Below are 24,546 nucleotides of genomic sequence, written 5' to 3' on the forward strand. Positions count from 1 at the left end.
AAGAACTTTACCAGGTCCATGCGCTTCTCCGCCCTCCCCAGACATCTCAGACCTGATGGCCATCTAGAGAGGTCTGGCACTAGTCTCCCCCACAAAAAGAGACCAAAACAACAAACAAATATATTTTGACTGGAACAACTGAGGAAATATGTTGCAGAGCACCAGGAGAGTAATAAGATCTTGTGAAGCACAGAAGACAGGAACGGCACCATAGAGGGCAGAGCAGGGTATCCAGCCTCTACCTCACCAAAGGGAGCTGCTTGGAATCAGGTGGAGAGAATCTTTCTCTCCCCGTAGCATGCCTCAAGAGTGTTGTGGGTCCTGTGGCATCCATGCAGTCTTGCTCCAGGCTCAACAGCTGAACCGATGGCCCTCTACAGAGGACCTTCTGCACCAGTGTATACCTGCTCACTGACAGACAGAGGATCATCCACCCAAAAGAAACTGCCAAGGGCCCTACTGCCTAAGCCACAAAGGCACTCACAGACAACTCTAAAACTGAATACACTGGAAGAAGTCACACAAAGGCTTCACTCCACACTCACACAGATCCAAACTTAAAATGCCCAATCCGACTGTCAATACAGAACACTTCTACAGGAAAGAATCTCTCCCTTCAAAAATAAGCAAAGCACTAAGGGATAAATACCGCTTGTACTCACTCATAAGTGGGAGCTAAGAGAGAAAGAAGGAAGGAAGGAAAGAAAGACCACAGTGGTGCGTTGGACTTGCAGAGGGAGAGAACATGACTTGGGATACACAGTGGAGTGAGGCGGAAAAGGGAGAGGGGGAGGGAAGTGGAGATAATTGGGTGGCTGATATGGGATACAAACGCAATTTGTGGTAATGGGCATGCTGCCAGTATGAATCTGGCCTTCACATCTTGGGCACAAAGGGTGACAATCAGCTCTGTACCTCATGAATATTCATACCTCCCCCCAAAAAACCTCCTAAAATTAAAAGTAGTAACTACAGCACCAGATGCCCAGACATCAATGCAAAGATATGAGCAGCATGAAAAAACGGGGAAACATGACTTCTCCAAAAGAAGACTACAATTCTCCAATACCAGACCCCAAACAACAGGAAATTGACAAATCTCCTGAAAAGGAATCCCAAACAGCAATAATAAGAAAATTTTACTTTTCTATTTTTTCATGATGGATGAAAAAATAGAAATCACAACAAAGTCAAACAACAATCCAGGACACATATGAGAAATTTAATAAAGAGATAGAAACATAAAAAAGAAACAAGCAAGCAGAAATCCTAGAGCTGAAGAATTCATTCAATGAAATAAAAAAAATGTAACCAAGAGCATAAGCAGTAGGAACAAGCAGAAGAAAGAATTTCTGAGCTAGAAACAGGCTTTTTGAATTAACGGAGTTGGGCCAAATAAAAGAAGAAGAATTTCAAAAAATGAAGAAAACCTATAAGATCATGCTGATAACCTTAAGCATACAAACATCCATATTATGGTTGTACCAGAAGGGGAAGAGAAGGAAAAGGCATTGAAAGTCTCTTTGATGAAATAATAGTTAGAAACTTCCCAAGTATTGGGAAAGATATGGTCTTACAGATCTAAGGAGCTCAAAAATTCCCAAACAGATTCAACCCAAAAAGGACCCCCCCAAGACACATTATAGTCAAACTGTCAAAAGTCTAAGACAAAGAAAGAATTCTAAAAACAGCAAAAGAAAAGCATCAAAGGGAATCCACATCAGGCTAACAGCAGACTTCTCAATAGAAACCCTACAGATCATCCTAGAAGGATGACATATTCAAAGTGGTAAAAGAAAAAAACTGCCAACCAAGAATATGACGTCCAGCAAAGCTTTCCTTCAGAAATGAAGTAGTATCTTTCCCAGACAGACAAAAACTGCGGGAATTCACCACCACAAGATTAGCCCTTCAACAAATCCTCAAGGGATTCCTACATTTGGAATCAAAAGACAGATATACATCACCATAAATATGTGAGAAAGAATCAAAACTGCTAGTAAAACAGATATGCAAATGAGAAAAAATATATATCTTATCACTAGAAGAAAACACCAAACAGCAAAGATAAACAATACAAAAGAAATATAAAACAACCACAAGAAATTAATAAAATGGCAGGAATAAGGCAATACCTTTCAACAAGTTTCATCAAAACTCTGAATGTAAATACATTAAATTCACCACTTAAAAGATATACACAGGCTGAATGGATTTAAAAAACTAGACCTGAAACTATAAAACTTGTAGAAGAAAACGGGGGGGAACACTTAAGGGTAGGACTGGGCAAAAACTTTATGAATAAGACTTCAAAAGCACAGGCAACAAAAGGAAAAATAAATGAGATTATATCAAATTAAAAGCCTCTGCACAGCAAAGGAAACAATCAGAGTAAAAGACAACCTACAGAACGGGAGAAAATACATGCAAACTATAAATCCGACAAGGAATTAATATCCAGAACACACAAGGAACTCAAACAATTTCACAGTAAGAAAACAAATAATCTGATTAAAAAATGGGCAAAGGAGCTGAATAGACTTTTCTTAAAGGAAGACATACAGATAAGCAACAGACACATGAAAAAATGCCAAGCATGACTAACGATCAGGGAAATGCAAATCAAAACCACACTGAGATATCATCTCACTCTAGTTAGACTGGCTATTATCAAAAAGACAAGAGAATAACAAATGCTGGTGAGGATGCAGAGAAAGAGGAACACTTCTATACTGTTGGTGGGACTGTAAATTAGTGCAGCCATTACGGAAAATAGCAGTGTTTTATTTTATTTATTTATTTATTTATTTTTTCCTTTTTGTCTTTTTTTCGTGTCCGGCAACGGATCGCAACCCTCAGTGTCGCGCCCGTACCGGACCGGGACCGGCAACGGGATCGCAAACCTCGGTGCTGCGCCCGCACCTCGCTCAGCCAGTGAGCGGGAACTGGTCTGTATGTGGGATCCGAACCCTCGGCAGGAGCACTGCCGCGCTCCCAAGCGGCGCACTGTAGCAGTGCGCCACCGGGCCGGCCCTAGCAGTGTTTTATAATTCTCATTGTAGAGATCTTTAACTTCCTTGGTTAGATTTATTCCTAGGTATTTTATTCTTTTAGTAGCTATTGCACATGGGCTTGCTTTCTTTTTCTGCTTGTTCAGTATTGGAAATTCCTCAAACAGCTACAGATAGAACTACCACACAATCCAGCAATCCCACTGCTGGGTATAAACCCAAAGGAATGGCAATCATCATATTGAAGGGATACCCACACTCCCACGTTTTTGCAGCTCTATTTACAATAGCCAAGAGTTGGAACCAACCTAAATGTCCATCAACGGATGACTGGATAAGGAAAATATAGTATATATACACAGTGGACTACTACTCAGCCATAAAAAAGAATGAAATCCTGCTATTGGCAACAACATGGATGAGCTTGAAGAAAAGTATGTTAAGTGAAGCAAGCCAGAAAGAGAAATACTATATGTCCTCATTCATAAGTAGAAGAGAGAGAAGAAGGAAGTAAGAAAGAGAGGGAAGAAGAGAGGGAGGGAGAAACCAAAATCAGACAAAGACCCAACAAAAAAAGAAACAAGACAAGGATACCCACTCTCACCACTCCTATTCAAAAAAGTATTGGAAGTTTTAGCTAGAGCAATCAGGCAAAAAGAATATATAAAGGACATCCAAATTGGAAAAGACGAAGTCAAACTGTCTCTGTTCATAGATGACATGATCCTATATAGAGAGAAACCTAAAAATTCTGCCAAAAAACTCATAGAGCTGATAAATAAATTCAGTAAAGTTGCAGGATACAAAATCAATACATAAAAATCAGTACCATTATGATACAACAATAATGTGTTGAACTTTCAGAAGGAGAAAACAGAACTGTGGTTACTAGAGGTGGGAAAGGGAGAGAGGGGTTAGTAAGAAATTGGTTAATGGATATAAGGAATGATTATATTTTGTAATGATGAATATGCTCATTATCCTGATTTGATCATCACACATTGTACACAGGTATTGATATTCTGTACCCCACAAATGTTTAGTCAATTATTTCTCAATTTAAAAAATACTTTGAAGAAAAAAAAATTTTTAAATGATATGGCTATGTTAAAAGTACAAGGACAGACAAAGATACACCTTGCAAACACTAATCAAAAGAAAGATGGAGTGACTATGTTAATACCAGACAAAACAGACTTTAGAGCAGACAAAATTACCAGAGATAGAGGGGCATTACATAAAGAAAGCTTCAACTCACCAATAAGACATAAAAGATATTACATGTCTATGCACCAAATACAAGAGCTTGAAAATACATGAAAAAAAAACTGACAAAACTGAAAAGAGAAATACGAAAAATCATGATAATATTTGGCGGCTTAAACACTTCTCTCTCAGTGATCAATAGATCTAGCAGGCAGAAAATCAACACGACTATAAAAGAACTAAATTACAGTATCAATCAACTGAATTGAATTGACATTTAAAGAACATTCCACCCAACAGCAAAATATGCTTTTTTCCAAGCACATGAAACATTCACCAAGATATATCACATCCTGAGTCATAGAATAAACCTTAACAAATTTAAAAGAACTGAAATCATATAAAGTATGTTCTCTGACCATAATAGAATTATAAAAATTAATAACAAAGATAACAAGAAAATTCCCCAATAGCAGCAAATTCAACAGCACAATCCTAAACAATGTATGAATCAGAGGAAGTCTCAAGGGAAATTATACAATATTTTGAACTGAAGAAAAATAAAAATAAAAGCTATCAACACTTGTGGGTTGTAACTAAAGCCATTCTTAGATGGACACTTAAAGCATTAAATTATATTAGAAAAGAAAAAAGGTCACAAAACATAATATAAGCTTCTAAACTTAAAAAAAAATCCTAAGCAAGCGGAAGGAAGCAACAACAATAAAAATCAATAAATTTGAAAACAAAAAAAAAAATACAAAGTATAAATGGAACCAAAAAGATGGTTCTTTGTATTCAGAATATATAAAGAATTCTCAAAACCCAATAGTAAGAAACCAGCCCAAATTAATATGGGCAAAAGAACTGAACAGACAGTTCACCAAAAAGGATATATGTGGATGGCAAATGAGCCCAAGAAAAGATATATTCGACATCATTAATCATTAAGGATATGCAAATTAAAACCATGATGAGCTATCACTGAACACTATTAAAGTGGCTAAAAAAATTTTTTTAATTTTAAAAACCTGACAATACCAAGTGACTACAAGGATACAGAGTAACTGGAACTCTTATACATTGCTAAGAGCAAAATTGAACAGCCATTTTGGAAAACAGTCTGACAGTTTTTTATAAATTAAAGATATACTTACCGTATAACCCAGCAATCCTATTCCTAGATATTTACCCTGGAGAAATGAAAACTTATGTTCACTCAAAAACCTATACAAGAATGTTTATAGCAGCTCTATTCATGATTGCCCCAAACTGGAAACAACCCAAATATCCTTCAAGGAATGAACAAACAAATGGTAACACACCGAAGTAATAAACATTCAGCAATAAAAAGGAATGGACAGTTGGTACATGCAACCACTTGGATGAATCTCAAAGGCATTATGCTGAGTGAAAAAAAGCCAATCTCAAATGTTACATACTCTATAATTCTATTTATATGGTAATCTCAAAAAGACAACAGATGGACAACAGATCAGTGATTGCCAGTGGTTGAAAGTTGGGGGAACTTGGAATTATAAAGGGATATAGCGTGAGGGAGTTTTTTGAGGGGATGAAATTGTTCTGTATCCTGATTGTGGTGGTGGTTACATGAATCTGTACATGCATTAGAATTCGTGTATACCAAACTGTATATCAAAAGAAAAGGTCAATTTTACTATATGCTAATTTTTAAAATAAAATTAGTATAAATACAGAAATAATTTCTTAAGTTTACTTTATAAATGTAGGGCACGAACTTTCCCAAATAAGACTAAAATATCTGGGTTACATTAAAGACTAATATGACCACAAATGAAAACCAGGAAGACAGTGATATACTCACCACTGCTTGTCCCTCTGCAGTTTCCAGTACTAGTATCCATAGGAAAATCTGAAAGGAGGTGATAGAAGAAAGGAAGAACCACAACATATTTGTTATTATTTCAAGAATTCCTATCTCAAAATTTAATTTAGTCACAAGTTTGATTTGGGTCAGAACCCAGGTGTCACAGGGAAATGGATTCTTATTAGTATCATGGGGTTGGCACTCTTGAGTCCTCATCAGCTGTGCATAAAATTTTGGGATTCAATAAATAACTTGTGCTTGAATTTTATGAAATTTGTAAATAATGAGCATCATATCACAATACAGCCCATGCAAATATTATGCACTCACCCAACACTTGTAAATTGATGATAAAAAGAACCAAACACACCTCTTCAATAAATAGATGCATCACACTGTACTGGCATACATTTAAATCCTTAGTGCCTGAGAAATACATTCAGAAAGGATTTGTTAACTGCAGACTAAATAGTTCTTCAGTAGAAAGGAAACTTACTGGCCAGGGACTATTCAAGCCAGTGCTATTAATAGATGTGGCAGTAATTAGAAATTGCCATTGATTCTTTTCATGATGCCATAATCCCAGAAAATAGAAACAATAAAGGTCTTCTGTGTTCTAATTAAGAAAGCAGCCTCTAATGAATAATACTGAGTGCCTCAGCAAAGTACCATGCTGAGAGACACTGTACCTAGCTATATATTCTCACTGATGCTCAAACTCAGTACTTTTATATAAGAATTTTATATTTATGTTAACATATCTTTGTTAATGAGTTTAATGCCTCTATTTATCTTAACAGAAAATCGCAGTCTTCTGTCCCTTTTCTTCATAGGTCATATCATGATTAAACAGGAGGGGTCCATACAGTTATAGGACAAAAACACCCACAATTACAATTAATGAATTAGTTTTCATCAGGGAAAATAATTACTAATGAATTAGTAATCATCAGCTGGTATTTAAAAAGCTATATCCAAGAAAAGATAAGCAGGCAACAAACTAATTCTAAAACACTTGGTTCAACTTGGGCATAAACTGTTAATGACTTTTATTCTATTCAAACACTATTCACGATAAATGTGTCTAAGTATTACAGTAACGTGCCAATGGTTTTTCTACTCCTGAATAATAATCATGTGATAGAATGCATACGATTATACAAAAATAATCTCCCTATAAATGAAAAAATTACATTGGTCAACATTGATATAAAAATAAAAAAACTTTTCTTGGAAAAAGGAAACTCCTATGAAACAGCTAAGCCAAGGACAGTGTTTTTCTCCTTTTATTCTTATTGACAAAAGAATGTTTTTACACTTTTAAAAATCCTTAGAAGTCAATTGTTAGAATTGTAAGAGAGAAAATTAAAATTTTCTGATGATAATTCAAAAAAGTTGTTTTCAGAAAGTTAAACTTAGCAATTCTACCAACAAAATTATCCTTAATTAAAATAGTGGACATTATTAGGTTTTATGCCCCAAGGATTTCTAGTGGAGGTTATAGAGGCTTCCAGAAGAAGAGTCCTAAAGGAGCTAGAGAAGTTAGGGAGGGTTTTCCAGGTACAGTCCTGCAAGGTACTGGGGTAAGAAACCACAGTACTCATCAAGGGAATTGTAAGTCCTCCAATATGGCTGAAATCGAAAACAGTGTAAGCAGAGAAAAATGAAGCTAGAGAGGTAGGGAGAGGTGAGATCATGAAGGTTAGAGGCAGAGATCAAAGGATTTTAAGCAATTGATATATTTGCATTTCAGAAAAATAGTCCTGTTGGAATATAGAGGGAGAATACAGAAGGTAAAGGAGCCAATTATCATCCTATGACCACAATCCAGTTGAGATATGCTGAGACCCAAACTAAGAAAGTGGCATTAGAGAGAGGAAGGGAAGGGGATTTGATTAGGAGAAGATCCAATAGCACTTGCTACCTACTGAATGTGGGGGATGGGAAAAGGGTAGAATCAAGGCTGACCCCCAGGCCTGGACAACCAGGGTGTGGTGGTACCTCTCCACAATATAGAAAATATCAGAAAAGAACAAGTACACAAGGATGAGAAAATGAGTTCACTCTGGGGCACACTGAGACTGAGAGGCTAAGGGTGAGGTGTGAGAATCTGGAACGTATATTCTCTGCTATCTCAAAGTGCAGTGAAGAAGTAATCTCTTATCTCTGGGAATCAGTTGTCCAGGGCTGCCTTTTACCCTCTTAAGCCTTATATAAACAGGCTTTCAAAATACAATGAAAAAAACTTTTGCAATCTGGTGGGAAAAGACACAGATTCTCTATAAAGTTAGGAATCACATTTTTTAGTAAGAAAAGAAGTATAGGATAGAGCAGGCTCTGGTTCGACTCCTTTTTTTCTTACCAATTGTATTAACTTGGACAAGTCACTTCTCTACATGCCTCAGCTTCCTTTTCTGCATAATGGAAATAATAGCACCTACCATGAAGTTGTTATGAGAATTAAGTGAAGATGCATAACACGCTTAGGACAGCACCTAGAACATGTTAAGCATTAGCTTTTATTCTGTTGCTGCTAGTGATCCCTGACTTAAAGATGACATGTCCTGTCCCCAGTGTTGTTATTAACCATGTATATTGTGCTTTACAATTTATCAATCACTTCACATGAATATTTCTTTTGTTCTTACAATCCCCAATGTCCATGTCAAGTGACTTCTTCAATGTACAAAATTAATCGCAAGGCTAGAATTCCAACTAAGGCCCTGTAACTCTAAAAGTGTGGTTTTCTCTAAGTTGGGGAAATATAGCCAATTATTTATTCAAAACTGTATGTCTGTGTAGTGGCTCCCCTTTCTACATATCAAGTGGAAAGAGAAAGTCCAACTATAACTTAGTCAATTTTGCTATTTGTAGCAACAACTATTTGAAAGTTTGGTGGAAATGAGATAAAAAGTAAATTGTTAAAATAAGATTGGATACTACCTAAGATTCCATTACTACTGTTAATTGGGTTAGCTTTAAATAAAATTAAATACCATGACACAGATATTCTTCCATACCCTATCCAGAGTGCCTTTCAATAATTTACGTGATGAAAGATCCTTAGAATCATGTTCTCTCTAGTCCTAATCTAAAATTTCCATTTCTCCTTTCCATTCCAGTTTCTTCCTCATATCACACTAAATAATTCTTCTTCCTTCTCGGTATTTGGCCCCTCAAATATTTGTAGACCAGGCTAAAGAAAAGGCTGTCTGTTCCTCTGAGAGTGGAGAAATGATTCCGCAGCAGTTCCTGCATGTGAAAGTTGGCGCAGCTCTGGTAGGCGAGAGAGGGCCTGCAGAAATGTGTCGAGCCAGAGATGGAGTGACAAGTTAGCCACTGCCACGGAAACCAGCAATGACTGAGGAGTGATTATAAAGCCTTTGGCATGGCAGACTGTAGGTGTTGTAGAATTAGCTGTGAAATACCATACCATAAATTTTCTTAAATGTTTGATTTCTGGATTTCTGAGATAAACTATTTATAATTAGCAGACATCCATCAGACTCATTCTTTTTTCCTGTCACTCCCAAAAGGATTTGCTCTTGAGCCTGAGGTGCAGGTTAATTTGTGTAAGATGAAATATTAACTTTACATATTCAGAAGAAATAAGATCTGCTTTTCCAGTTAGGCCCCAGTGGAAAACTTGTTTCCCAGAGATGAACTGATAAAAGTTCTAGGCTGTAGCAACATTTACCAACATAACCATCTCAAAAAAAAAAAAAAAAAACCAGAGAACAGTTAATTTGATAAAACAGTGATAATAATAGCAAAATATCAATAGCAGCAGCAATAGCAACTTGTTCAGGGCTTACTATGCACCAGATACTAGACCCAGTGCCCTATACGCTGTTTAATTCCATCTTCACCACGCCCTTGGGATATAGGCAGTTTTGTCCCTGTTTTGCATATAAGTAAACTTATCTCTAAGTAAACTTATTTTAAGGACCACAGAGGTTACATAATTTTCCTGTCGCAACAGTTGATATGAGGCAGAATCAAGATTCAACACCTGGTCTGCCTGACTTCAAGTCCATACTCTGTACCCACCAAGCAGTATTCAAGATTTGACTATATGTCTTAATTGACTGAATGGCTAAGTTGAACTAAGTTCTCAGATAATGCAGATAAAGCAATTGTACATGCACCTATATCTTTTATAATTGTATAAGAAAAAACCATAAATTTATCAGCAATGGTCAGAATGTAATCTGTTCTTATAAAAGTATGTTTACCCTTAGTGTTTTGAAAGCAAAAAGTAGCTTAAAGCATTTCTCCATTTCAATAAGACTTTGCTTTGTAAAATGTCCTAAGCTTGTAGAATCATAATACACTGTGAGGGAACAGATCCCCATGAGTGGTAGGATTTGAAAATCCTCTTAGTGTTGAAGGAATGTGAAAGGTTGTCCCATTTTATTCAGAGAGACCTTATTTTTATATCTGGCTGGACAGATTCTAGTCATAAGACACAGGGACTCTGTTTATACCTAGAGGAAAGAAAAAAAAACAAAAACACCCTGTTTCGTGAACTATCATATCCCACTAAACCAAGAAGTATATTGCATTGTAAATTAAACTGGCCACATGTGGTAGTTCCTAAGTAATTCCAGGTGTCTGACAGTTTGACCCAGCATAGAGAATGTAATTTTCAACAAGCTGGTCCTGGAAGCCAGGGGACCCTTCAGGCTAGAATCCACCCCTCCCCATCAGCTCCCAGTCATCACAGTTTCTGGTTCACATTGAAGGTTATGGTAGGGGGCAGGGAGACCATCACTAAAATATGATTCCAACTACTACCTACCCCTACTTATTTTTCTAGTAAGGATGCTGTCAGCAAAGCAAATATTACGGCATTTTAAAGCAGCTCAGAAATCAGGTCCCATGAACTGACAAATTGTTTCCATGCATGTCCTATTTGAGTGCTTCAATGAGGCAATTGTTCCACGTTTGGTCCACAGTGATAGGTAACTCAGGGACACTTGATGAAACTGCTTCCCATCCAAACTGACTATGGCTTTTTGAGAGCCGTCGACCTTGCCAAACCTCACTCAGTCGAGGTCCACCTCTAAGAGAGGCTTAAGAGCAAGTTTTGTCCTTTAAGGGGAGGGATGCATTTCAGCGTGAACCACTGCCACCTCATTCCTACCCTTGGCCTGAGAGGAGTGCCAGCATTTAACTGGTTCTAAGTGCCTGGCACATCAAGGCAGCAACTGCATTAAGCTCTTACAGAGTCTGCAAAGCCTGTGACTTTAGTGAGTACAAAGGGTCAAGAGTTCTCTATTAGCCCAAAGATTAACAGAAATACATTTCTTTCTGATTATTTTATACACCCAGCTCTTGGTTTTTGATTCAAATCAAGAAGACAATAGGTATTTTCAAAGAGTGATAAACCTAGTGAGGTGAGCATCAAAAAATTCTTAATTCTAGTGAAGGTGAGACTGTAAAAAAATAAAAAAGTTTTTAAAATCTTTCTATTCAGTTTTGATTTTTCTGCTATTTGTATTTTTCCCTTCCCCTCTCATTCTATGTTAAATGAGTCAATGTGCACAAAAAGTAATTTTTCTGATTCAATTCCCTGATAACTAAGAACTATTACCTAGAATTAGACTGGGACATGAGCTTAGGCTGAGAAAGTTGAGAAGCAGAGGAAGAAAAGGTTGAAGTCCAATAAATGAACAGAGATGGAGACAACCAATTCAACCCATCTAAGAACAGAATTGATCTGGGAAAGGTAGGAAAGGATCACCAATTTTTTAAAAACTGCTTTATTTTTAAAGTATTTTAAGGGGAAAACCTGAGGTTTGGGTTAATTGGTAGGAGTGATATTGAGTTAGAATTAAATGGACCATAGTGAACTAGGTTGAATTGGGGTCTTAGAGTTATGAATGTTATAATTAAGCCAAACACTATTGAGAAAACAACCTGTAGTTGATTTCATTAAATGGAGAACTGCAACAAAGTTTTATAATAGGGAAAGATGGAAATGAATGTGTGGTCCATACACACACAGAAAGGGCATGAAATAAGGTATTAAAGACAAATTAGTTGCAGAGTATGAGAGTGGGATAAGGAGTGAGATTAAAAATAACATTACATGAGTTTATGATGATAACATGCCTTCAATATAACTCCTTTCATCCATATGCCTTTTACAAAATGACTTGAAGGCATCTGGGCATGCCCAGTAATAAAAGCCCAGTAATTTCAGTCTGCCAGCTCTATGGCTAGAGCAAGCCACAGCAGCTAATTAGCAGTGCATAGCAATGTTTCACAGCTGTTTCAGTCTGGAATGGAAGAACAATTTATCTCATTGAAAGAAGGGGAAAATTTAAGGTGAAAGTAATTGCTCAAATTGGATTTTGAGCAAACACACACCACTAACATCTGTGGGTTGGAGTAAGGTTACTAAAATTATCTTGGCATTTTTAATGATTAGGAAAAAATGGGGCTTCAGTTTTCAGTTTTCTCCATGCAATCTTCACAAACAGCTAAAACACTAGAAATATAGAAACCTGATGACTGAAACAATAGGAGAATCAGGAAGAAAAAAAAACCCCTCAATGATTATAAGTAAATTAAATAAGAAGAGTACCATATACAAAATGTGGCTACTTCCACAGGTTAAGAGTGGAAAGTAAAGGATCAGTGTGAAGTAGGAGTATGATCAGAGTGGAATGAACAGAGTGTTTTAGAAAGACAGATCACGTATTCGAACAGGGTGTATCACTGTGGAAGGAGGTGAGTTTAAAAAAAAATAGTGCTCCATAGATAAGTGATTAAAGAAAAGATAGGGAAAGATTAAGCGATCTGAAGAGAAAGAACAGGGTTGGAATCAAGACGAGTAACGAGGACTCCAAGAAGTGAGAGGGCAGGTGGAGGGTGGGCACTGTCAGGACTCACCTGATCCGTCTGCGGTGACGATGGCCTCGGGAGAGATGCACACGCCCCGGTCGTACACGGGCAGCTCCTCACAGGCCAGGCTCTCCGGCCACGAGTGGCGGTACTTGATGAGGATGGGCTCACAGCCCTGCCGGGCCCGCTCGCACACAGACTTGCAGGGCTTGATGGGCTCGTGCTGGAAGTCGATGGTGCAGATGGGCGCGTACATGGCACAGAGGAAGAAGAGCAGGTCGGGGCTGCAGTGGGTGCCCAGCAGACCTTCGAACTGCTCGATGGCCAGGATGGCGTTGGCCTGGGTGCTGTGGTGCAGGTGGTTGGGCATCTTGGTCATGTTCCAGGGCAGGGACTTGCACAGGGGGATGCGGACGGGCTCACAGGCTGCAGCCTGGGCTCTGGGCACCCGGAGCAGGCAGAGCGCGGCCAGGGCGAGCAGCCCGGCTCGCAGCAGCAGCAGCATCCCTCCCGTGCCGCCGCAGACCATGATCCCGGCGGGATGGGGCAGGGCGCAGCAGTGCCCTGGATGCCGAGAGGTCCGCTCCGCCGTCTCCTCCTCCCCCCTGGACGTGGACACAATCATCTGAGAGCTTCTCCTCCCCCAGCAATCTCACAGTTTCCTTGGATCAAATTCCCCCAATAGGGTCCCACGAGCTCCGCCGAGCTCCAGCCGCCGCCGCCCCTGCCGCTCTGGCTGCTCCTTCCCAGCGTCTAAGCCTTCGGGGGGCAGCAGCATCTATTTATGCCTCTGCCTCTGGAGAAGCAGCAGCCTTTGCAGGTCAATGAGAGGAGAGGAGCCCAAGAGGAAACGAGGGACAAATAAAAACAAAGTGGAATTCGGCTGAGGAATTGGGGCTCTGGGGTGTCACGTCCCCCAGGTCACAAAAAGGTGTGCTAAAAGCAGCATTAAATCCTCCAACGTGAGGAGGAGGCTGGGGGAGGGGGACACAGGAGGACACAGGAGAGGAGGGTGCAGAAGCGGTGTGCAGGTCCTGCGGGCTGAGGAAGATCTAATTAGTGTGCGTCGCCTCGGGGGCTGCTGTCGCAGCGGGCACTCGGGACGGGAACCGGGACGGGCGGGAGGAGGCTCGCCGGGAGGTCGGTGCCTCAGACCCCGCGGCTCTTCACGTGGCCACCTCGCGGCAGGAGGGGGAGCTCCGCCCCCAGGGTCGTCCCTGCCCTGCGACGCCTGCTCCGCCTCCCCGGAAGGCAGTGGGCGCTCGGGGGCGAGAAGCACTGGGCGTCCGGGGGTTGGAGGCGGTGGGGAGGGAAGTCTGGCAAAGCGGCGAGGACGCTAGAACCAAGACGGCGCCGACTCGAGCCGCGTACCTCTTCCCATCCCCACCGCGAAGCCCATCCTTGGATCCAAAGATGAGCCCTCAGCCCCTCACTGAAGAGCCCGCCCCAATTCCCCACAGAGGGGTACCCCCACCCGAGCCCCTCGCGCCCTGGAGGTATTTTCCTGTAAGCAAACTGCAGTTTTCCGTGATCGCTGGCTCTGCAGAGTCAGACCTGAGGAGGAAAGGTTTACACAATGTCACTTTAAGTGTCCGAGTTGCAGAGAACACAGACCCCTGCAAGAAGTGGTGGAGCCCTATCAGCCCAGAGCTAGTGACTCCAGAGGTCTGCGTTTTGAGTGACCTACGTGGGGGGAGGGGGAGATTGCCTTTCATAAAACGAAAAGAGATGCTATGCATGATTACAAATAGGCCCCTGGAAGTAGGGAACAGGGCTTTTCTTTGTCCTGTGACATTACAACTTTGGAGTTTTACTTTTTAAGCTTGAGTGGAAACTAACTGCTTTAAAGCACGTGGACTTTGTGTGTGTGTTTGCTCACTGAAATAAAATGGCATTTATTATCTCTCTCACCAACAACTTTGCCTAACACTTGAAAGAAATGTGCAGGAGAAATACACCACGCAGGTAATAGTGATGACAACAACAGTAAAACTCTTTCCATCCAGATGAGTTCAATCGAGAAGAGAAAATAGAAAACAGATCTCCTGGTCTGCTCCTTCCGCTAATGAACCCCCTCATCCCTCCCTCTCCCCGCACCGCCCTCCCTTTTCTGAGCATATTGTAAATGGATGACCTGCAGGGGCCCTAGCACTATGCCCCTTCAATGGGAAATCACTGAGCAAAAGACTTGCAGAGTGTCAGAATACACAGGCTTCATTGAGAAGAGAAGAAAATAAAATCTAAAACAAAATAGGAAGTCACTTTGGCTCTGCGTCATTGAAATATTTCTCTGCTCTATTCCAACCATTCCTTACTGTCAATGATAAGCAGAGAAAATACTGGCATGTTCCACTTCAGAGCACACAGTGAGATGCTGGGTTCCATTCCCCAGCATTGACTTGACAGCACTTATGAAATGTCAACACTAACTTGAGTTTATGGAATTTTATCTGTAAAATGACCATAACATCAGTTTATGACTGCAAATAAATTTTTTCAGAAGGAAGTTTGTTCTACTTAGAAGGAAAAAAAACCCTGGTGGTGGATAGGGAGGCATTTAGTTAGGATACAAACTTGCCTTGTCTACAATTACTTAGTGTCATATAAGAAAACAAGGCCAAAAATTATGTAAATGAATTAGATGAAAAATGATTTAGCAAATACAATTTAAGGGAGAAAAATTTTAAAACAGTTAATATTAGGACATTTGGGTCTATTCTGTATAAAGAAAATGTAGCTTGAATTTTTTATAAATTAGAAGGAAAAAGTGAAGGGTAGATTGTTTGCTAAAAATGTTTTCCTGTTCATCTTAAATCTTACAGCATAAGAAAAAATGAGCCAACTCTTAAAGTTTCCACAACTATCTGAAATAAGATCTGCTTTCCTTCCCATGCACTAAAGTCAGCTATCCTCTTTGTCTAACATGTCCACTCACAACTTTTCTTTAATCCAAATTTGCCTTTATTAAACCCAAAATAAATTTCACTGCCTTCAGGATGCCTTTTTAAGTACCCTGCTTGGTTCTGTTCATTTTTCTAGTTAGCTCCCCTTGTACATTGTTCATTTTTACAAAGTATCCTTTAGCACCTGACAATTTATTACTTAAAAAATTTTTTTTTCCACTTTTTCATCTGGGTGCGCTCTGTCTTCCTAAATAGCATGTATGATTTTTTTTTTTTGTCTTTTTTTTTTTTTTGTGACCGGCAACGGATTGCAACCCTCAGTGTTGCGCCCGTACCGGACCAGGACCGGCAACGGGATCGCAACCCTCGGTGTTGCCCCCGCACCTTGCTCAGCCAGTGAGCGGCCGGTCCGTATGTGGGATCCGAACCCTTGGCGGGAGCGCTGCCGCACTTCCCAAGCGGCGCACTGTAGCAGTGCGCCACCGGGCCGGCCCTATTTTTGAAAGAGAATTTTTTTGAAATAGGCATTTAAAAAATGTTGACTGATGGAATTCGGAATGCAATAGTTTAAATATTAAAATATAAATGTCTTCAAGAAAAATAAAATACAAATTGAGAGTATAATGATAGCTAAGTTTGAAATATAGCTACATGATCATGAAGGAAACACAAATTAGCTCACTAATAACACAAATTAGTATCCACTAATGGATAAGCTATATCCCCTAATATGAGTGCCTTCACACAGGCCCACATTTAGAGAAAATCCAGGGAAGGCTGAAATCTGGCACCTCAGAGAAAATGAGTTATAAGTAATTTGTTTCTCTTATGTTTTATTTTACGTTAAATAAATTCTAACCAGAATTTAACTGATAGAACACCGATCTTTGTATAAAACTGTACCTCAACTACAGAAAAGACAGCTGCCTTCTTTAGACATTTTCCTATAGCTACTGAAATTTCAGGTAGATAAATCTGCATGTAACAGATAAGGGGCTGGAGAATTGGAGCTTTTTTTTTTTTTTTTTTTTTCCTTTTTGTCTTTTTTCATGACTGGTAACAGGATCGCAACCCTTGGTGTTGCGCCTGTACCACGACCAGCAACGGGATCGCAACCCTAGGTGTCGCGCACACACACCACGCTCAACCAGTGAGCGAACCGGTCTCCACATGGGATCCGAACCCTCGGCGGGAGCACCTCCACACTCCCAAACACTGCACTCTACCAAGTGCGCCACCGGGCTGCCGGAATTGGAGCTTTTAAATGATATTTTGATGGACATAGCAATTAGTGGATTTTAGAATTCATTTTTTGGAACAAAAGGTAAAAATGAGAGTTTTACACAATGGATTTTGTATTTGAGAAAGCTGTTAAGGTGGTAAATTCAAATTATCAATGTACCAATACACTGCTGAAAAAAAATCTTATAGAGATCAGATTCCAAGACCTGGAACGGCTCCACAATGTGTGGCAGTGGGACTTTTCCAAGGCTGAGGACACCTGGCTCTCTGAGAGCTCCAGAAAAACACCCCCTAGCACCTAGTGGGCTCTATGGGCCAATTCTGGGATCAACACCTGCTTAGGAAATGCACACAGACCCAGTCGTGGCCAGTCGTCTTAGACTGAGTCATGGCACCATGGTCATTGGCATTTCACTCAACTTCCTGACAAGGATTCATGTGGCTATGTCAAGAAAAGATCTTGCTAAGAGATTATCATTTTGAAATAGCCATATTGCCAAAATTTAAATTTGACCAATTTCCTCCCTCACCCCCCCAAATTGCAATGTCTTATTTTGTCAATAATTTAAACATTAACATTATTTTTCATCTGTTTGAATAAACTTTAAACTCACCCTAGCTTTTTGTTTATAAGACTACCCACATCTTTCCTACAAGAAAATGTTTATAATAAACAATTATTTGTCAATTAAAGATGAAAAAGAAAATGTGCTTACATTTCTACAAGCAGGTCTGATATGTAAAATAATTAACAACTGGTACAGTATAAACACCGACCAGTTGGAATGGCTGCAGCCCATCCAATTCTGTGCTTAGTATGAGCCCAAGGTAGCCAGGGAACTAATGTTTACTACCTACTTTATGTGAGGCACATATACTGATTAGTTATACTGTGAGGCACATAACTTTACATTTCTACAAGCAGGTCTGATATGTAAAATAATTAACAACTGGTACAGTATAAACACCAACCAGTTGGAATGGCTGCAGCCCATCCAATTCTGTGCTTAGTATGAGCCCAAGGTAGCCAGGGAACTAATGTTTAGTACCTACTTTATGTGAGGCACATATACTGATTAGTTCCAAAGGTAGAAAAACAGACTCAGAGAAATGAAGTTTTCCAAAGTTCTCACAGATAGACAGGGGCTTGCCAGAAGTGGGACTTGAATCCGTGATCTTGCACAATTCCAATAATCATGCTTCTTCATGGGCAGAAAGGAGCAAGGAAAGGGAAAGACCAGGGCTTTCTGTGAGCCTGGGTCTTGGCCTGCACCCTGACCACACTGATTGCCAGGTGTTGACTCTGCCTTCCCAAGAATACGAAGTTGTCAAGGAGTCAAGTTCAATGAGAAGCTTTGGACTTCCAATAGGGAGACCTCTCTGCTCATGGCCTCTGCCTGAAGTACAATGAAGACTTACTAATCCCTTGAGTTCTACTCTAGGAAGATCTTACCATTCCAGTCTCCAAGCAATGCAGTGAAGTCTTTCCACCTATTAGCTGCAGCAACATGAGGGCAGTGATCCTCAAACTGTAGCATGCAGCAGAATCCCCTGCAGGGCTTCTGAAAACACAGGTTTTCCAGAGTTTCTGATACAGTGAGTCTGGGGAGGCCTGAGAATTTGCTCTTCTAGTAAGTTCTCAGATGATCCTGATACTGCTGTCCAGGGATAACGCTTTGAGAATCACCCTTTTGAACTAGATATTAAGCCTTGATTCACCTTTAGTAATCTCTTTCCATGCTATAAAGATTTAATGATTTTACCTCCTTTTATCTTTTCTTACAAGGAAATTGAAAACAAAATTTCAATAAAGCAACCAAATAGCTAAGTGACACTCAGAAGACGGGGTGGGGCGGGGGTGGGGTGGGCTGCAGGGGGAAGATGTCTAGATACCTCTGTTGGTTACTCAAAGGCCATATCAATAGACCCATCGAGCCTTGACATTCAAAGTACCTGGGCCTCAAACTTGAATGTACTTTCCTAAGGGGTTACGGTGCCACTCCACTCCCACTGCAACAAAAGAACGACAGACCCAGCTTCAAAGAAGTTCCAGAAGGAACCTCAGTATCTTAGCAGTGGAATGAATCTCAGCAATCTAGTCCACCCACCTCTTCTCCCTCCCCAAACTCCCAGCCCTCTGTACCTTAATTTGAAGAGAAAACTCAAAGAGACAAAAATCACTTACCCAAAGTCATGAAGTCGGTCAGTGGTAGTTAGCTGTGCTTCCCAGCTTAATGTTCTATTTACACCATTCTCTTCTGTTGGAAGTGTCTGTTTTTCTTGCACACTTGGAAACACCAAATCCCTATATAAATATATCTGATCATTAAAAATAATGGTATTCAGTTTATGTAATACCTTAAAATCATCCAAACTTTCCAAAATAGGCCAAAAGGATGTAGGGTTCTGGGAGGGGAGGTTCGGGGTACATCTAAGAGAATCCCACGGTGTAGGCTTTCCCTATGTCAAATGTCAGTCGAAACCCAGATGATCCTGAATTTCTTTCTAATCTCCCTTTGACAAGATATAATTGCAAATCAATCCTTCCTACCGCTTTCACTTTATCATGTCTTTAAAGCTTTATTTTATTGCTCAGTTCCCCTTCTTATGGTGACGGAGGAGCAATCAATCAAGTAGCATACAGGTAACTTCAACATGGCCTTTAGGTCTGACTTATAACGTAAACAAATGAATGACTAACTGTGACCAAGGCCACATTAGAAAATGGCCTTAAGTTGATTCTCACAAGACTAGAAATCTTGCAAAGCAATCAATAAGAAGGAAGAACCCAGCTAGTCGTCAGTCATCAGTAATATGTTAAATGTGAGTCGTACATCTCATTTTTGACCTGGAAGGTGAATCAGTCTCTTCCGTGGATATATAAATAATGAAAGCATGAATCTGCCAACTTGGCAACTGTATCAATGACTAAATCCAATGCATTTTTTAAAAGTTTAAAATTTTTTCTTCAGTTTTGAAGCATAAATGCTAATCAGAAAGTCAGAAATGGCTATTGAAAGATTTCTAGTGTCAAAGTGAGAAACTTCAACATATATGAGCCAATGTAAAAAGTCTAAGTCTTAACATGGAACCTCATAGTACTAACAGAACCTTTCCTGGGAATAGGTTTAGTATCATTATATTGCCAATCAGCTAATTGGCCCCATCTGGGAATCTTGACCTGTTGACCTTCTTGCTAACCCAAGAACATTAATCATCCTGTGTAATTTCCCCCCAAGATCCTTTCTAATTGAGGCCCTGACCCTCTAGGTGGCCCTCAGCTACCTCACTCTTCCCATCACTGGCTAATAAGTACACCTCTGGCTAACACCTTTTTGATCTTTCTGTCCATTGTTCCATCACAAAACTGGATTATTATAATGCAACTCAGGCCAGAGGAGCAGGATTCATTCTATGCTAACAACCTTAGTAACTCCATAGTTGAGTTAGTGGCTAGAGAATTTCCTAATTATAAGTCTCAAAAGATGAATGAAGACATCATGCCTCTTTCTTGGAGTACATTTAATGATATTTCACAGACAAAAATATTTCTTAGAATGTAGCAGTATGAGGAAGTAAATGCAAATATTTTATTCTTCCTCTGTTTTTGTTTTGTTATTATCTGACTGAAATCTGTCCCTTAGAAAATCTATTTCCTTTACTCAAATTTTGACTCCTTTTTTCATGTGGTTATTCACTAATTTGGAACCAGAAAGAGTTAAAAGTCAGTCATCATCAGACGGTTATGCTTTGAATTTGGTAGTCTATATAATAACAGCAAACACTTATACAGCATTTACTATGATTTTTTTATATACCAGACCCTGTTAAAACCTATATTTAATCACCACAAGAAGCCTATAACAGAGTACCATTATTATTCCCATTTTATAAATGAGGAAGCTGGGCTACAGAATAAATAAATAATTTTCCCAAGATCCCGTGACTTAATAAGAGGTCATGTCAAGTTTCAAATCCAGATGATTCAGCTTCAAGTCCTGTGTTCATATCAGCAGTACATTGCCTCTGCATGAAAACTTGTTCCTCCAATCTTGACCTGGTCCCCATTAGGAACGGTATGGTATGCTTTAATATAAATACCTTACCTACTAAATTGCAAGTCAGTCCCTCAGATATATTTTTTATACTGAGATATAACTCACTTACAACAAAGTTCACCCTTTTAAAGTATACAATACAGTGGTTCTTAGCTTCATCACATAGTTGTGCAACCAGTGCCACAATTGATTTTTGAGCATTTTCATCACCTCAAAAAACAAACCCCGCAAACCATCAGCAGTCATTCCTTATCTCCCCCCAGTGTCTCCCGCCCTAGACAGCCACTAATCTATTTTCTGTCTCTGTAGATTTGCCTGTCCTGAATATATATATTCATATAAATGGACTCATGCAGTCTGTGGTCTTTGTTACTCACTTCTCTCACTTTGCATAATATTTTTGGATTCATCTGTGTTACAGCACATATCAGTACTTTATTTCTTTTTATTGCTAAATAATATTCCACTGTATGGATATACCACATTTTGCTTATCCATTTATCCAACGATGGACATTTGGGTTGTTTCCACTTTTATGGCTATTATGAATAATGTTGCTATAACCATTTATGTACAAGTTTTTGTGGATATATATTTTTATTTCTCTTGGATTTATACCTAGGAGTGGAATTGCTGGATCATTTGGTAACTCTATTTAATATTTTTAGGAACTGCCAAACTGTTTTCAAAGTGGTTGAACCATTGTGCAATTCTACCAGCAATGTATAATTTCCAATTCCTCTACATCCTTGCCAACACTTATATATACATTTATTATAGTTTTTTTATTATAGCCATTCTAGTGGGTTTGAAGTGGTATCTCACTGTGATTTTGATTTTGATTTTCTTCATGACTGATGATGTTGAGCATCTTTTCAAGTGCTTATTGGCTATTTTTATAACTTCTTTGGGGCAATTTCTATTCAAATCCTTTGCCACTTTTTAATCGGGTTTTTTGTCATTTTGAGTTTTAAGAGTTCTTTATATATTCTAAATAGATACAAGTCCCTATCAGATATATGATTTGCAAATATATTCACTTATTCTATGGGTTGTCTTTTTACTTTCTTAATGGTGTCCTTTGAAGCACAAAAGTTTTTAATGATGGTGAAGTCCAATTTATCTATTTTTTTGTCTCATGCTTTAAGTGTCATACCTAAGAAGCCTTTGAGTAACCGAAAGACATAAGGACTTACTCTTTTGTTTTCACCTAAGAATTTTAAAAATAGTTTTAGCTCTTATATTTAGGTCTATGATCCATTTTGAGTTAGTTTTTATGCATGGTGTAAGGAAGGGGTCCAACTACTTTCTTTTGCATGTGGCTATCTGGTTGTCTCAGCACTATTTCTTAAAAGATTATTTGATTCTCCATTTCATTGTCTTGACACCCTTGTCAAAAATCAGTTGAAAATAAAGTTAATGATTTATTTCTGAACTCTCAATTCTATTCTATTGATTCCCCAGGTATCTTGACACAATCTGATGATAATTCTTGAAGACCTTAATACCAAGACTGGTTTTATCTTAGGAAATTTTGTCTTGTAAAGCCTGTCTCTCTTGAGCAATCTCTCAGAAATGGTAAAGCAAAATAGGAAGGTTATAATTCTAAATCCTACCCAGAATGTATGACTGATAAGCAATCAATACAATATTATTAACTGAACACAATGATTAATAATTTCTTGAGCCAAAAGAAAAAACTTCTATTCAAACTCATTAATTACTACAACATTATGACATGAGACAATCTCTGGAATAAATACTGGGGAGGATTACACCTTCTATCTCCAAATAAATATATGCTTTTAATATTTTCTTCATAAGAGATAGGTTCCATGAATCTCTAGAAAATTATAATTATAATAAATAATATTTGTTTTCATCCTCAATACTGGTTGTCAGTCTGATCGTGCACATTATTATGGTGTTCAGTTTGAGAGAATAAAGACAGGAATGAGAGGGGCAAGTCTCTTCAATTCCTCGATTGACTTGATGAGGTTTAGGATTTGATAGAACTTTGCACATAGGTCTTCTGGGAACCCCTCACCAGCACCACCACTTGTATATGTCATGTGAAAAACAGCATGATGCATGGGAAAGATTCCCAGAGAGAGAATCAGGGAAAGATGTCATATAGAGTGACATCACTTAATTATCCTATCTGAGGAAGAAAGGGACAAAAAATCAGCCATGCTTTCTTTTGGCCTGACAAAGAGAAAACCTGGCAAAGTTATGAAAACAACAACACACTTGAAGATCAGGTTATGGTCATCCAGATTCTTTCTACGAACAAAATTCTATAAACTTTCATCTCCTCTCTTGATAGAAGATTAAATCTTGACATTTACTAGTAATTGCCAACAAAACCAATTTGAATTCCTTAAATATTTTGTGAGAGTAAGGAATAGTACCATTTTCTTAGATTTCCTTCCTTCCCAGTTTTGAACTAAAACAAATTTAATTTGTAAGCAAAATGTAATCTGCTTTAAATGAAAACAGATTATAGGTCTCCCAAGAGGGCCGTGGCATGAAGTGTCTATTGGAGTCCATTTTTACTGTTTTATTTTAATGTTTCTAGTTATGATGACGAAGGTGATTAACACAGTGAAAATACAGCTATTAAGGTCTAGAATACTGTGTCTTGTAGGAACAAACTGCAGAGGACACAGAGGCAACAATGACCCTTCTCTTGCAGAAGGGGTGGGATATAATATCTGAAGAAGGTTTTAAAGAATACTGTTATCCTGAAAAGGATAATTCATCCACTCATTCATTGGACACGTATTGCTCACCTTCTAAGTACCAGATAATTTTAGGTTGTGGAGATAATACAACAAACAAAGCAGGGCCTGGGCCATCATAAAACTTAAATTCCAGTAAGTTTTCTCTATAAAATGGAAAGAACTGTATAACAGTCAGACCTACATCTTAACTGAGAGGAGACTAAGTTACAGCATTGTTTATGTTACAGCAAAGAAGATTTATACTAGCACTAAAGAATGTTCTAGTGTAGAACTTGGTAAGGCCCTGAACTTGGTCCCTTAATATTAAATTATACATCTATAGAGAGAGAGAGCCCTTCTCTTCAAAAGATTTAGATGACACCACTCTGCAAAGCAGGCCATATACATCACTGTTTTCTTCAGCCAGGCCCTAAACTTAACGTGGAAGGAGAGGGACTCAGGAGACAAGACTTTGAAAGAATTGGCAGGTGAAAAGTGATGAACTTAGCATTTTTAATAGTGCACATAAACTGCTTTTGAAAAACTGCTTACATTTCACCGATGTATTTCAGTGTTGGAGTATATTTAGTCACTTTTCATCTAGTAAGACACCAAATGTGTACATTTGAAATAATTATTTGTCCTGCAGGTGACATATTTGATGTTTTATTTCACCAAATTATAGGTCCATATTTTCGTTTT

At 38.9% G+C, this 24,546-nt stretch overlaps 1 protein-coding gene across 1 annotated transcript in view; it reads right to left on the reverse strand.

Moving 5' to 3' along the window:
• FRZB (frizzled-related protein) overlaps positions 1 to 13,655 on the reverse strand; it is a 35,939-nt gene extending 22,284 nt beyond the window's left edge. Inside the window, exons 1-2 of the mRNA XM_008565722.1 lie at positions 12,967 to 13,655; positions 6,064 to 6,111 (exon numbers count right to left, since the gene is read on the reverse strand). Coding sequence (XP_008563944.1) covers positions 6,064 to 6,111; positions 12,967 to 13,543 — 625 coding nt within the window. The 5' untranslated portion in view covers positions 13,544 to 13,655. The remainder of the gene's footprint in view (positions 1 to 6,063; positions 6,112 to 12,966) is intronic.
• Positions 13,656 to 24,546: the final 10,891 nt, after the last annotated feature.

Source organism: Galeopterus variegatus, unplaced genomic scaffold (assembly GCF_000696425.1).
Source record: "Galeopterus variegatus unplaced genomic scaffold, G_variegatus-3.0.2 Scaffold202, whole genome shotgun sequence".
In the NCBI taxonomy this organism is placed as follows: Eukaryota; Metazoa; Chordata; class Mammalia; order Dermoptera; family Cynocephalidae; genus Galeopterus; species Galeopterus variegatus.